The sequence below is a fragment of the Hermetia illucens genome, chromosome 5 (genome assembly GCF_905115235.1).
Source record: "Hermetia illucens chromosome 5, iHerIll2.2.curated.20191125, whole genome shotgun sequence".
NCBI classification, from domain to species: Eukaryota; Metazoa; Arthropoda; class Insecta; order Diptera; family Stratiomyidae; genus Hermetia; species Hermetia illucens.
Window position 1 is genome coordinate 25,053,618 of NC_051853.1, and position 12,357 is coordinate 25,065,974.

The 12,357-nt window shown below is 45.7% G+C and overlaps 2 protein-coding genes across 5 annotated transcripts in view; one reads left to right on the forward strand and one right to left on the reverse strand.

Annotated features, from left to right (window-relative positions):
* Nucleotides 1-3,231, reverse strand: part of LOC119658025 (E3 ubiquitin-protein ligase znrf2) — a 266,182-nt gene extending 262,951 nt beyond the window's left edge. The window contains exon 1 of the mRNA XM_038065257.1: nucleotides 1,277-3,231. Within this exon, the coding sequence (XP_037921185.1) occupies nucleotides 1,277-1,766 (490 nt within the window). The 5' untranslated portion in view covers nucleotides 1,767-3,231. The remainder of the gene's footprint in view (nucleotides 1-1,276) is intronic.
* Nucleotides 3,232-8,808: 5,577 nt separating this feature from the next.
* Nucleotides 8,809-10,030, forward strand: LOC119656950 (uncharacterized Golgi apparatus membrane protein-like protein CG5021). Of its 4 annotated transcripts, none has more exons than XM_038063666.1 (4): nucleotides 8,809-8,938; nucleotides 9,124-9,194; nucleotides 9,250-9,484; nucleotides 9,594-10,030. In XM_038063666.1, exons 1-4 carry the CDS (start codon nucleotides 8,924-8,926, stop codon nucleotides 9,900-9,902), a joined length of 630 nt encoding a protein of 209 aa, XP_037919594.1. In that variant the 5' UTR covers nucleotides 8,809-8,923; the 3' UTR covers nucleotides 9,903-10,030. The 4 variants fall into 4 exon arrangements, with proteins under 4 accessions (XP_037919594.1, XP_037919592.1, XP_037919593.1 ...); XM_038063664.1 differs by having other exon boundaries at nucleotides 8,810-8,938; nucleotides 9,579-10,030; XM_038063665.1 differs by having other exon boundaries at nucleotides 8,821-8,947.
* The last annotated feature ends 2,327 nt before the right edge of the window (nucleotides 10,031-12,357 follow it).

A 12,357-nucleotide genomic window follows, 5' to 3' on the forward strand; every position in this document is an offset into this window, starting at 1 on the left:
AATAGTTAAATTCCGATTAACGGAATTGAACCGTCCATTACTAGCCGCATATCTGAGTATCTGATATTCCCTTGAAGGCAGGCCATTCAGCTTGTGCACGGACCATAGGCCTCTGACTTTTGCCTTACTAAGCGTCCCCTCGCCAACTTCGGCATTTAGCCTACATCAGCTAGTTCACATCGGACATTCAATTTGTATCCGCTAAACACAACTTAGTGGCTGCCGCTTTATCTCGGATTTCCGAGGTCAACATCCCCATCGTCGGCTCAGCTTCCTCTCGATGCTGGGAGATCTCCAAAAGGGGATCTAGGCCATATATTCCGGTTGCTTTCCGTAGGGAAGTGCTTCACTCAGCGCACGATCTTCCGCATCTCGGCATTCGGACAATGAACCGATTAGTCTCCAGCAAATATTTCTGGTCATCAATGCCAAGGAGTGCATCGCATGTCAAAAGTGTAAAGTCACTAGGCGTGCTAGGGAGGAACTAGGTGTATTCCCTAAGTCAACAAAGCGCTTCAACACCATACATCTCGACATTGTAGGCAATGCAATACGAGTCCAACCTTTTCTCAAAGCTTGGATAGCTCCGCAGGCCAATGCGATGTTAGAACGTTGGCATCGGACGCTGAAAGCAACCATTATGGCGAATGAAGAGCCGCCCTGGTCTTGCCTTTCGTTCTGCTTGACCTCCGTATAGCCGTCCGAGAAGACTCTGCTCTCTCCTCAAACCTGTGCGAAAACCAGGAAGAGCAAGGTAATCGATAGAATGGAACCAGAGATCTTACAAAGAAACAATAAAAATCGGGCTCACGATGCAAAAGTTCAGGAGATACCTTCAGGTCTATATATCCACGCATGGTTAACGACTCCAGAAGATCATTCCGTTTGCGGTTGAATTAATCAAACTCAGTAAAAAGGTATGGGAGAACCAGAACTAAAAATTGACGCCTTTGCATACCTTAACTCCTCTGCAATATCTCAAATGAAGGAACTTCATAATCTGGGGTGGATACGTTCGGAACTAAGCCACTAAAACATTTGGGGTGATTGACTAGCCCAGACCTATCGCAATCTAAATTTGCGAGCATGGTTAAAAGGACGATTTTTGTTGAAAGCAGATAATAGCAAAAGATTTCCTCGAAAGTGCACATTTTGCAACGGTTTCTCGCTCCACTTTCCCGACGAAACCATTACTCTGCTTGCCTAAACGCTCACAGCTGTTAACGTAATAAAACCTGCATATGAATGGCATTCAAAGGACGATATCACTACTTACCATTAAGAGACCATATATGAGAAGGCAATGATGTGGCGGTGTAGACTCGTCCTAGTGCAAGAGCACCAGCTGCAGCCGCAGCATTGGCAGCTGCTGCCGCCGCAGCGGCATTTCCCACAGCCTGACTACTCTCGTCACCAGCTAGGATTCCGTCCTCAGCCCCCATCATAATCGAATGTTCCCCGTACATTTGGCCGGCCACCGCAGCGGAACTTTGTTGCATCGGTATCCCTTCGCTTGCATGATTTCCGTGATGTGAATGATGATGGCTGTTATTATTGTTATTGGCCGCCTGCAAGTCAGGAACAGAGGATAGGCTTCGAGCGCGCTGTCTGTCGTTCTGTTGGACGTGCACGCCGGGCAGAGCACGCAACAAATTGAAGCCGGGGGCCGTACCGGCCGACACAACGTCCGTACTCGAACTGGTGGAGAAGGTTCGTGTTCGGGGACTCTGGTGTCCGCTGTTTGCTGTACTGGCTTTCGCACCCATTCTGCGCTTCTGCCGCCTCTACGGTCCTCGGGACGCTTCGCGATGAAATGTTCAATAAAAAACAACTTCCAAAGACACCTCGTCAATGGAAACAAACACGGAAGAACAGCTGTAGAAGTTATTGCTAAAAATCGATTGCGCTCTCTCTGCAAATGGTCGGATACTATGCGCGCTGGCCTGCTCGGGAGAATGAGTGCAGGTTTGAGAGCTGCCTTAGATCGTCCCAGCTGTCTCGGTTCTGAGCAGGCTCCAGACTTCCAATGAAAACACAATAAACGACACTCGGATCTCTTTCTCCTCTGATTGCTCCTGTATGACGGATTACGGGGTGAAATAAAAGGCCCAAAACGACGAAGCAAAGTCTCGTTAAATCACAATAAACGGCTGCCGCGAAACGGCAAGGGAGCACCCGCGACGACCCCAATAAAGGGCATCCACGACATACTTGCACCGCGCGGTACCGAGTACCGTCGCAATGCCTCCAATACAAATTGCGACACTCAGCCCGAAACGACTCTGACGCAACGACACTGATCTGCGTATCGCTCCACAAATTGCCAATTATTGTTGTTCAAGCGAGCAATGACTGGCATATTATTCAACGGCAACCAGAGCAGCTTGCACTGGGGGATTTTATCGTAGGCGCAAACAATTTGGAGGGCACACTGATAACGAGGGGCTGCTGCGTATACGTTCCACTTATCAATTTTCACGACTCACGGGGTGCACTACGCGGTGGTCCGAGGAAGCAGCTGAGCCCAGAAACTCTTGGACAACCGAGTCTCGGCGAGCGGAGTTTTCCCAAAACACTTTTCTGACACTCTGACAGGCCTACGACCCCACGGAAGTGCGACTTTCGCACTGTCCCCTGTCCTGTTGTTGTCACTGTCACTCCGACGAACGACACTTTCCCGCAACCTCTGCGCCCGGGCGACTGTCCAACCCTCCTGTCTCGGCCCAGGGATGATGTTTTGTTATCTAATTTCGCTGAAATGCTCACGATACAACCCCACTGCGATTCACAATTATCACTTCCATCGTCTCACTTTGCACTGGTCGGCGACGTCGCCTTTGTTGCCGGCGGCGCTATTGCTGTCGCTCCGCCACTAATTACACTCTTTTCGGTTTGTTTTGACAATTCCAAACGGCCACGGTGCGGCTGCAATTTGTTTATCGTTGTTTTTCGCCGAGCTCCTCTGGGCAACGATGTTTGCCCGTCGAATCGGTTGAGACACTCGAGCAACTTCCCTTCGACCCGGTGGGAGACTACAAGACGAGAAATGTATAATTTACACAACACGGATAAGACGCACACATGCACACGCTTCCGCAACAATCAATGCGTAAGAACATGGAATTTTTGCGAGGGTGGTAGGAAAATATTGGTTTGCTGGTGACGAAGGAAAGTTCAAACTCGCAAGTCGTGAATGCGCCGATGGCCCGATATCCGAGGTGACAGCTCTTTGACAGTGGACAAATGTTTGGGAAAGGCATTGAACTGTTGCCGGCGAAGGGAAATTCCTATGAGGGCTCGAAAGGGCAAGGGATATTTGCGTGACGGTTGACCGTTGAGTTTAATAGTGGGTAAGAAATCGATTTTAGTGCATCTTATCCATTTTTTTCAGTATAGACAGACAAAAATACTACCAAATGAAACTCCATTATTATTCATATGAGATTATGATTTATATATTCAATAATAAAGCAAGCAGCTATCGTCTCGGGGCGTGCAATTTGAATTTCATCTACGCGAAAGCATACAGTTTAGTGTTTGTTACTTTTTACTTTTTTAGTAGTCAATCAGCTTTTAACAGACATGGGCATTGGACAGGGGCCAGTTTCCTGGAGAAGAGCCACTACACCATATATTATAGTGGCCATCCAGTAAATCATGTGCTCGGAGTAGGTATCTTAGTCAACCAAAAAAAATAAATCTGCTTTTATCGGCTTTGAAAACATAAGCGATTGCGAGCCAAATTTAGAAATAAGCTCAATAAACGCCCGCTTCCCTACAGAGGAGACTGCAGAGTCGGAGAAGGATATCTTCTACGAGGCAGTTGAGCGGACCCTTGAGGCCTGTCCCAAGTATGATATCAAAATCATACTTGGAGATTTTAACAGTCAAGTAGGGACAGAGCCCGTATTCAGGCGATACGTTCGCTCCCATAACTTACATAAGGATACCAATGATAACTGACTGCGAATTATTCAGTTAGCAGTATCGCACGAAACGGTTGTTGGAAGTACCTGATTTGCGCGGAAAGCGGTCCACAAACATACGTGGGCCTCTCCAAACGGGATCACCTTCAACCAAATTGACCATGTGTTGATCGAACGCCGCCAACTCTTAGCCTTGATGAATGGGAGAACACATAGGAGGGCCAATATAGACACGGATCACTATCTCGCTAGCATGGTGCTCCGGGCTCAAATAACAACGCCACCCAGAATCCCCTCTGACAATCAGGTGAAAGTGAATACTTTAGCACAGCAAAGCCCTCCGTAACACCTATAAAGGAGGGATGGATCCCGCAATAACCGCAGATAACAAATGTCCTGAAGATGAAACATCAACAAAAGATCTTTACAATCACCTGAAGAGTGTTATCATTGATACCGTCAGAAAGATACTTGGCCCCAATCGCAAGAAAAGTCGGAACGGCTGGTTAGACGATGAATTTAAGCTAACAACGGAATGGACGAATACTGCATACCGAGTAATATACCATTCTCAAAGAACGTGGGTAAGCGAAGAGACCTATTACAACTGAATCCAGCGAAAATGCGACTTCACAAAAAAGGAAGACTAGGAAAACCAACAGATCTGTGAACTAGAAAAGTACAGGGACCAACCGTACCAGGTGCGGAAGTTTTACCAACAAATCAGCAGGATGAAACCTTATACACCTTGATGCTCATCCTGGCGAGATAAAAAAGGAAATTTGATTTCCGACAGAATGGGCAGACTGGAGCGATGAGTTATGTATTTTTATGACCTGCTCAACAACTAAAATATCGGCGAGTTGGACGTCTCGCCAACTGAAGACGACGGACAAATACTGCCACCACCAAGTTTAGGAGAAACAGTCCGTGCAATTCATCGGCTAAAAAATCATAAGTCGCCAGGAGCCGATGGAATTACAGCCGAATTGGTTAAATATGGAGGCGACCAGTTACACCAAGTGGTTCATAAACTTATGCTCAAGGTGTGGGACAGCGAATCAATGCCTGCCGACTGGCAAAGAGGTATTATCTATCCTATACATAAAAAGGGAGATATCACGCAATGCAGTAATTATAGAGGTATCACGTTGCTGAGTACTATCTATAAGAAGATATTGTCCTCTATCTTGGTGGGTTGGATAATCCCATACGCTCAAAACATCATTGGCCCATACGAAAGAGGCTTCACTCCAGGCAAATTAGCAACAGATCAGATTTTCTCTCTGCGGTAAGTGATGGAAAAACTATTGGAATATGGCCATCAGTTGTACCATCTTTTCAACGACTTCCAGGCCGCCTATGACAGGATAGCCAGGGTAAATGAAATTCATAACGTCTCAGCATAGGGTTAAAGCTCTTACTATACAAGACTATGATCTTGCCATTCCTTATGTATTCCTCGGAGACTTGGGTTTTTAGCAAAAAAAATGCGAATTCTTGGCCGCGTTCGAGAGAAGAATTCTCCGAAGAATTTTTGGCCCCTTACATGAGGATGAACGATTCCGTAGCCTGCATAACAATGAAATCTATAAGCGACTCCGGCTCAACAGGTTGCGGTGGGCGGGTCACCTCATCCGTGTGGATGAGGATGATCCAGCCCGGAAAGTCTATAAGGGCAATATCTATGGTAGGAAAAGAAAACGAAGCAGACCCTGCCTGAGATGGAGCGATGGCGTAGGTCAGGATGCTAGACAGTTTTTAGGGATATCGAATGGGTGGACCTCGGCGCAAAACTGGGATGTCTGGAGCTCCTTATTAAGACAGGCCTAGACCGGATACCGGTTGTTGTGCCGTTGATTATGATAGGGCAAAGGCTTATCTTTCAGCATTGAATGAGTAAAGAAATCCAAAATCGTTCTATTTATACTTACTCTCCGTGGTATCGCGGAGGTAATTAAAATCTCAATCACTCTCTTCTTATTAGTTTCGCCAATGGTACGGATATTATCATTTTGCCACGAATGCGCTTTCTGATGAATTTGAAGAGCCAGGAGCACCGTTGCCTCGATCCCCGTTGAAAAGTTCATCCTTCGGTGTTTTGTAAATTTTTACTTTCAGCCATATCTAATTTCTCCATATCGCTTATGCGGTTCACCAGGCTTACGTCCCCCTGGAAACCTTGTGCTTATTTAGGACCATATGCTCCGCTACCTTTGATCTGAAAGCCGACGCACCCTTTCTTTCCCCCAATTCTGCTTCCTCGTAGTGTTCCCTAAAACGTATTTCCATGTTCCTTCTGGTTTATCCGATGTATACTTTCCTGCAATCAACGCAGGAAATTTCGTATACCCCCTAGACTAACTTGGCCATAGGATATTAGGTCGATCCCGGAAGGATTTTGAGTTGGTTATTCCTGCTGCTGAAGACGACGTCGAAACCATGTCTCCTCAGTTTTCTTTTCAACGAAGGGAAAATTTTGTTGAAATCCAGAGCTATTTTCCGTCTGGGCTGTTGTACCGGGATTAGTTTGGTAGGTGTTTGTCGTTGGAGCGTCCTCTTCCTTTTGCTAGTCAAACTGTTGATGGTATGGTCGGAATATATCATATATACATTCAGTTTGGCAACCTCAAAAATATTTTCGAAGAAATGGGAAGAGTTAGCATCCGGTGAATCATGTAGTTAAGCGAGGCGACTTTGTGCTGATAAGCGTGGTTCGAAGTGTTGTGGATAACCCATCTAGTGTCTGTCGGTTAAAGAAAAATGGAGAGGTTAGATTAGATATAGAAGATGAAGGGAGGAGGAAAAACATGAGCAGGAGAGGGAAGAGCAGGCTGGGGTCTGATTCGAGCTTCTTTTATAAAACTGGCCAGGTCTATCCAGAGCGATCTATTATCCACCGTGAGCAGATCAAGTAGCGAGTTGTAACGCTTAATCCAACCGAGGTTGGTCCTACGCCGAGAGAACTTTTTGCATTGAAAGAAAATGTAATCATTCGTCTTGTCCACACCGCACCTATCACAGACTGGCGAGAAGGCCACGCCGATCTTGGCCACGTTGCCTTTACAAAAGGAAAAGTTTAAGACTACTCTGTTCAGGGTCTTGACGTCACTCGTGCTGAGTGGCATTTCCTGAAACCAGGGCTTGATGGGAATGTATGTTTGACAGCCTCGTTTCATTCAGAACGAGTGGTTTTACATGTTACTTACTAGACATCAGAAAAAGCATAAGGAGGGGGAGTGAGAGGGCCGGTTGTTTTTGATCGTTCGGCATCATAATCCGCCATTTTGTTGTAAGAATTTCCTCTATGCCCAGGGACCCAGAATTTCATTTCATCATTTCATCGTCTGCTCAAGCAGGCAAGTAATTGACTGGAGTTTTGTTAATGAGCGCTTTAATGGCTTGAAGGGAGTTAGTGACAGCTTGGACAATGACTAATAGCTCAGCCGAGAGAACAGAGGTTTGGGTTGTCCTGAGCATAGAGCAAAGTTGTTGTACCTTTAAGAAACTTGCACATCCGGCGGCTTGGTGGCTGATATGAGAGCAGACACAGACACGACAGAAGACGCAAACAGTTCCAGTTCTGATTTCAGCGACGGGATAAGCCCCGCAAAACTAAAGATTGAGCACTGGAGACCTTCGATATGCATGAAAATGCAAAAAGCTTCTTTCCAACTTTTGAATTTCCAGTTTTTAATTAAGGTTTTGTTTGCTGTCTGTCACAAACACTTTTCTCAGACACGACTATACCGATTGACACGAAATTTGGTGAGAAAGTGGACACTGTGAACGCCCAGACATGTAGCGAGTGACATCTTTCTACATGCAAAAGGGGGTGTAAAATTTTTTTTCACAGAATATATTCATGCTGAGTATCAAAAGAAAGGTCTTTAATGAGTACTTTTTGATGCCCGTTTTATTTTTGACTACGCAATCCAGTGATACGAGCAAAGCAAGTAATGTAACGAGTGACGATTACGAATAGCTAAGAACGTAACAATTGGTGACAGCGAAGCGGTTACGTGAAGGAAATCGTAACAATTGGTGACAGCGGTAGAAGCACGTAAAAGCAAATTCGTAACAATATCATACTAAAGTGAGTAGTCTGAGATGCTAAATACATTCACATAACGGGCTACGTACAAATGGGATAGTTCTGTACCCAAATATATTCACAGAAGAAACAAACAAAACCTCTCACACCTGAAGCGCCGTGCTTCCCGACTTATTGACTAACGACAAACGGGGAGGTAGGAATCGCATGGTCGCACGCACTTTGCTTTAGAACTCATATTCACTATAATACGGACTCTCTGGATGTTGCCTTCAGCCAATCCTTATGTAAGTTTCTCAGTCAGAGTTTCTTGTTGATACATTTCTAGAATATAGTAAGTAATATATTAATGTTCACGTTACTTGCGTGGATATTGGAATAAGATTTATTTTGAACTGAAAATCTTGGTGTGTGAAACCTGTTACAATTTGATAGACCAGTAACTTCCTCCAAACTACAATTTTTATATTTTTTGAGAATTGTCGGGTCCTTTCTCTGGAAAATTTATGATGTATAGTTAATATTACATACAATAAAGTTTTGTGTTTATTATTTCAATTTATTTTATATTTTCTACATAAAAAAAATCACAAAAATCCCTTTTTTTGCCTCTAGAGAGGCCTAAACCCTTAAAAAGCTAAATAACATATGCGAAGTTATCATAGAAATTAATATAGTCTGAATCTAAATTCGCTTCAATATGTGCATAGCTTAAAATCAAGAGATATTTTCAATTAGGTATATTAAAGCTACCTCCGATATACAAATTTAACGTTCAATTAAAAAACGGAAATGTAAACGAACTTACCTAAAAAACTGTGCATCCCCCCAGAATCAGTTCTACCAACTGAGCGTAAACAACAAGGAACAGCTCACGACGTTTACTTGACAGCAGAAAACTATCAACATAAGAAATTGACGTCGTGACAGCTCACAAGAAAAAATGTCATCGGCCACGGTAAGAAATGTAAGGTTTTCGCATGATTTACTAATATTTGTCAACTGTACTGTGGGTTATGGGACGACGGCTTCTGTGTTGTTTGTGCTGCTAACCAAATGCGCTTCGTGATGGGCTCCACACCTGGGATCCTCACAGGATCCCTCTACTTACATTGAGTCACTGTTCGCTGCTTATCATTGCAGGTCCCTTTGCTGGACGATGATACGGTCCCATTCGGGGAGGAGGACGAGAATGCCGCTGCCAAAAAATACAAGTAAGACCTAGTCCATATGAGCAATGTCGGAAGTAACTTGTCGTGTTGTTTGCAGCCACCCGTACGTGGTGTTTTTCCATCTGTTCTTCCGGGCGGCGTCGATTGTCACGTATATGCTGTGTGGATGGTTCAGCGACTCGTTCATTTCCAGCTTCGTGATGGTTGTGCTGCTCTTGTCTGCCGACTTCTGGACCGTCAAGAACATCACGGGAAGGCTGCTGGTCGGGTTGCGGTGGTGGAACTACGTGGACGACGACGGGAAGTCGCATTGGGTGTTCGAATCCAAGAAGGTTGTTTTTGTTGTCTGATACCAGCATTTGCTGCTGAACCCTCCGATTTGTTAATATATCGGCCCTTGTCTCCATTCTCGGTCTTCAATTTTAGGGCACCAATCAGCAGGGGCGGATCAATCAAAACGAGGCTCGAGTATTCTGGCTGGCGCTGATCCTGTGCCCCGCGATGTGGGGCATATTCTTCATCGTTGCGCTGTTCGGACTCAAGTTTAAGTGGCTCTTGCTGGTCATGATTGCGCTGGCGCTGAACGGGGCAAATTTGTATGGTTACTTCAAGTGCAATTTTGGAGCCAACAAGGACTTGAATGTGGCAGCGACGGACTTTGTGAAAACGCAGCTTTTCAAGAACGCAGTGGATATGATGACTAAACCCGCGCAGCAGCCGAGCACGGCACGGCCAACGGGCGTTGTTTAGGAGGAAGTTATCATTTAATTGCTTATTCCATTTATTTTCCAATGTCATAGTTGTAAGTCCTCGTGCGCCGGTTATGAGTGTCGTGTCTTATTGTTTGTGATCATAAATAATAAATTAGATACTATTTAGCTTCCTGTTTTGATTTCTTTCTGCGGAAATTCAACACAGTTTCCATTCCCCACTCCCAATAGGAAAAGTGGAGTAGAGTGGAACATGTTATAAAAGTGGTAAAAGTTGAGTGTCCACCCCTGTACCCAGAAGGTGTGAAAAGTTTATGGAACGGAAAGGCGGACGTCCCCAATCTTCAACCCAGATGAAAACAAACATCCTCAAAAGTAAGGTTTCCTTGATATAATAAAATCTGAGTATCCAACCCTATCCCCGGAAAGGGGAAAGAATAGTATGCGAAAAAATGGAGGAATCCTTCCCATTTTAACCTCGTTGAAGAATGACAGCGGTCAACTCTTTAAAAAGTTACAACGCCAAGTTAGTCATAGACGAGTGGACTTTAATATTGGCTGATGTTGGAACGGTGGCGGCTTACTGAGGAAGAGGCGGCGGGTGTGTGAGTATTATTCTAATAGTGACCATTGGAAGTCAACATTGGAAGCGGGGAAAACCCAATAGTTCCAGAATTTCCCTCTACACCATCGTAGTATCTACACTAAATGAACCGAACTTGCGAATGAATTGGGAAAACTTACCCGTACACATCATATGCAAAAACTATGTTTTTTTTGTCTTAGAAAAACACGTCCGCTCAAGTTCCGTTACACAGGCGGCGAAGCTAGAGCGGGCGCGTGTGAGATTCGCACCCACTAAAAGTCTCCCCCGTTTCGCTAGCCCCAGCCCACTAGCTATACGGCCCTGGCGAATGCGCCAAAACGGTCGAGCAGGCACCGAAGTGCGTTAACTGTGGGGGTAATGACCACCCCGCCAACTACAGGAAGTGCTCACCATTTGTCCAAGTGGTGGCACAACTGCCTCCCGCCCCACCGGTCGCCCTGTCACAAACCTAGTCTTCGCCCGTCCGTATGTATTCTTCGCAGACGCCGCACGAAGCAAAACCTCTCCCCGTGCACCCAAACGCGTGAACCAATCCCCCACCATCTCAAATCCAGACTTATTTGAGTTTGCCGGGAAATCGCAAGAATTCTTTCAAATGTTCAACTCAATGGTAGGTATCTTGGCATCTATTAATGGACGTTAAGATAATCGAGTTGAACATTAACTCCATCATCGGCCGAGCCCGCAGACACGAGTTCGAGCTATTCCTTGGCGAGCACAAACACGATATAGTTCTCCTATGTGAAACTAGGAACTATAGATACAATCCTTCCTTTCCCAATTTTAACCTCTCCCGAACTGACCGACCACAGGCCAATCCTTAAGGGTGCAACACCTGTGGTGGAAGGGCCGTCCTCGTCTTCGACAAATTCCTAGTCACGCAAATCCATCCTTTTCCCAATATCTTCAAATCAATTGAAACCACCCTAATCTCCTTCGAATCCCAATCAACCTTGGTCTTCGTCGCCTCTGTTTACTGCCCCAACCAATCCCTCGACACACGCGACTCTTTCTGCATCAAGTCCCTCTGCGCTTCTCAGCACCGCCCTATCGGAAAACAATGGTCCCTGATTTTCGGTGGAGATCTCAATGCCAGACACCCGTCCTGGTTGGATGCACCGTCGAACCAGAACGGGGACCACCTCCTCACATCCTCAAATCCCACCATTAACCTATCCCATTTCAGCCCGACCCTTCTAACCTACAACAGAACACACTACCATTCCTACCTAGACCACTTCCTAATTAGCAGTAACCTGACTGTTATTCCCAACCCAAACACCTTTGCCTTCCTCGAAGCAGTCCCCGGCATCAGCGATACAATAATCCTTCTCATCAAACTCTCGAACAGAGCCGTTCGGTCCACCCCATCTTCAGTTCCCAACTTCCAGCACGCAAACTGGAAACACATCAACCTGCCCCTTAAAACCAAACTTCTGCCTCTCCTACTTCCATCCAACTGTACAGTTCCGAACGACTCCTTTGACCAAACGGTCCGTCAATACACCGACGCAATTCGGCATGTATGTGACGACTTGCTCCCATCTCGTCCCTTAAACTACCGCAACCTAATCACCCTGCCCGACGGCATCCTAACCAATATCCACTATAAAAGACCATCAGGCGGAGATTATTTAGAAATAGATACTCTCCGCAATCCTCTCATCTCCTCTCCGAAATCCGCGAACTGGACAGGTCCATCCGCGAAAGAATCCTCACCCTATATACTCAATATCTCCACAACCGCCTCTACAACACCGGACTGAACCCCCGGTACATACAGGAAACTCAGGAAAACCTGCCCGCGTTTAAACAAATCGGGCCAACAAAACGCGATCCTACCCCAAAACATTCCACCCACAGAAAAGGTGCACGAACTCGCTCACCA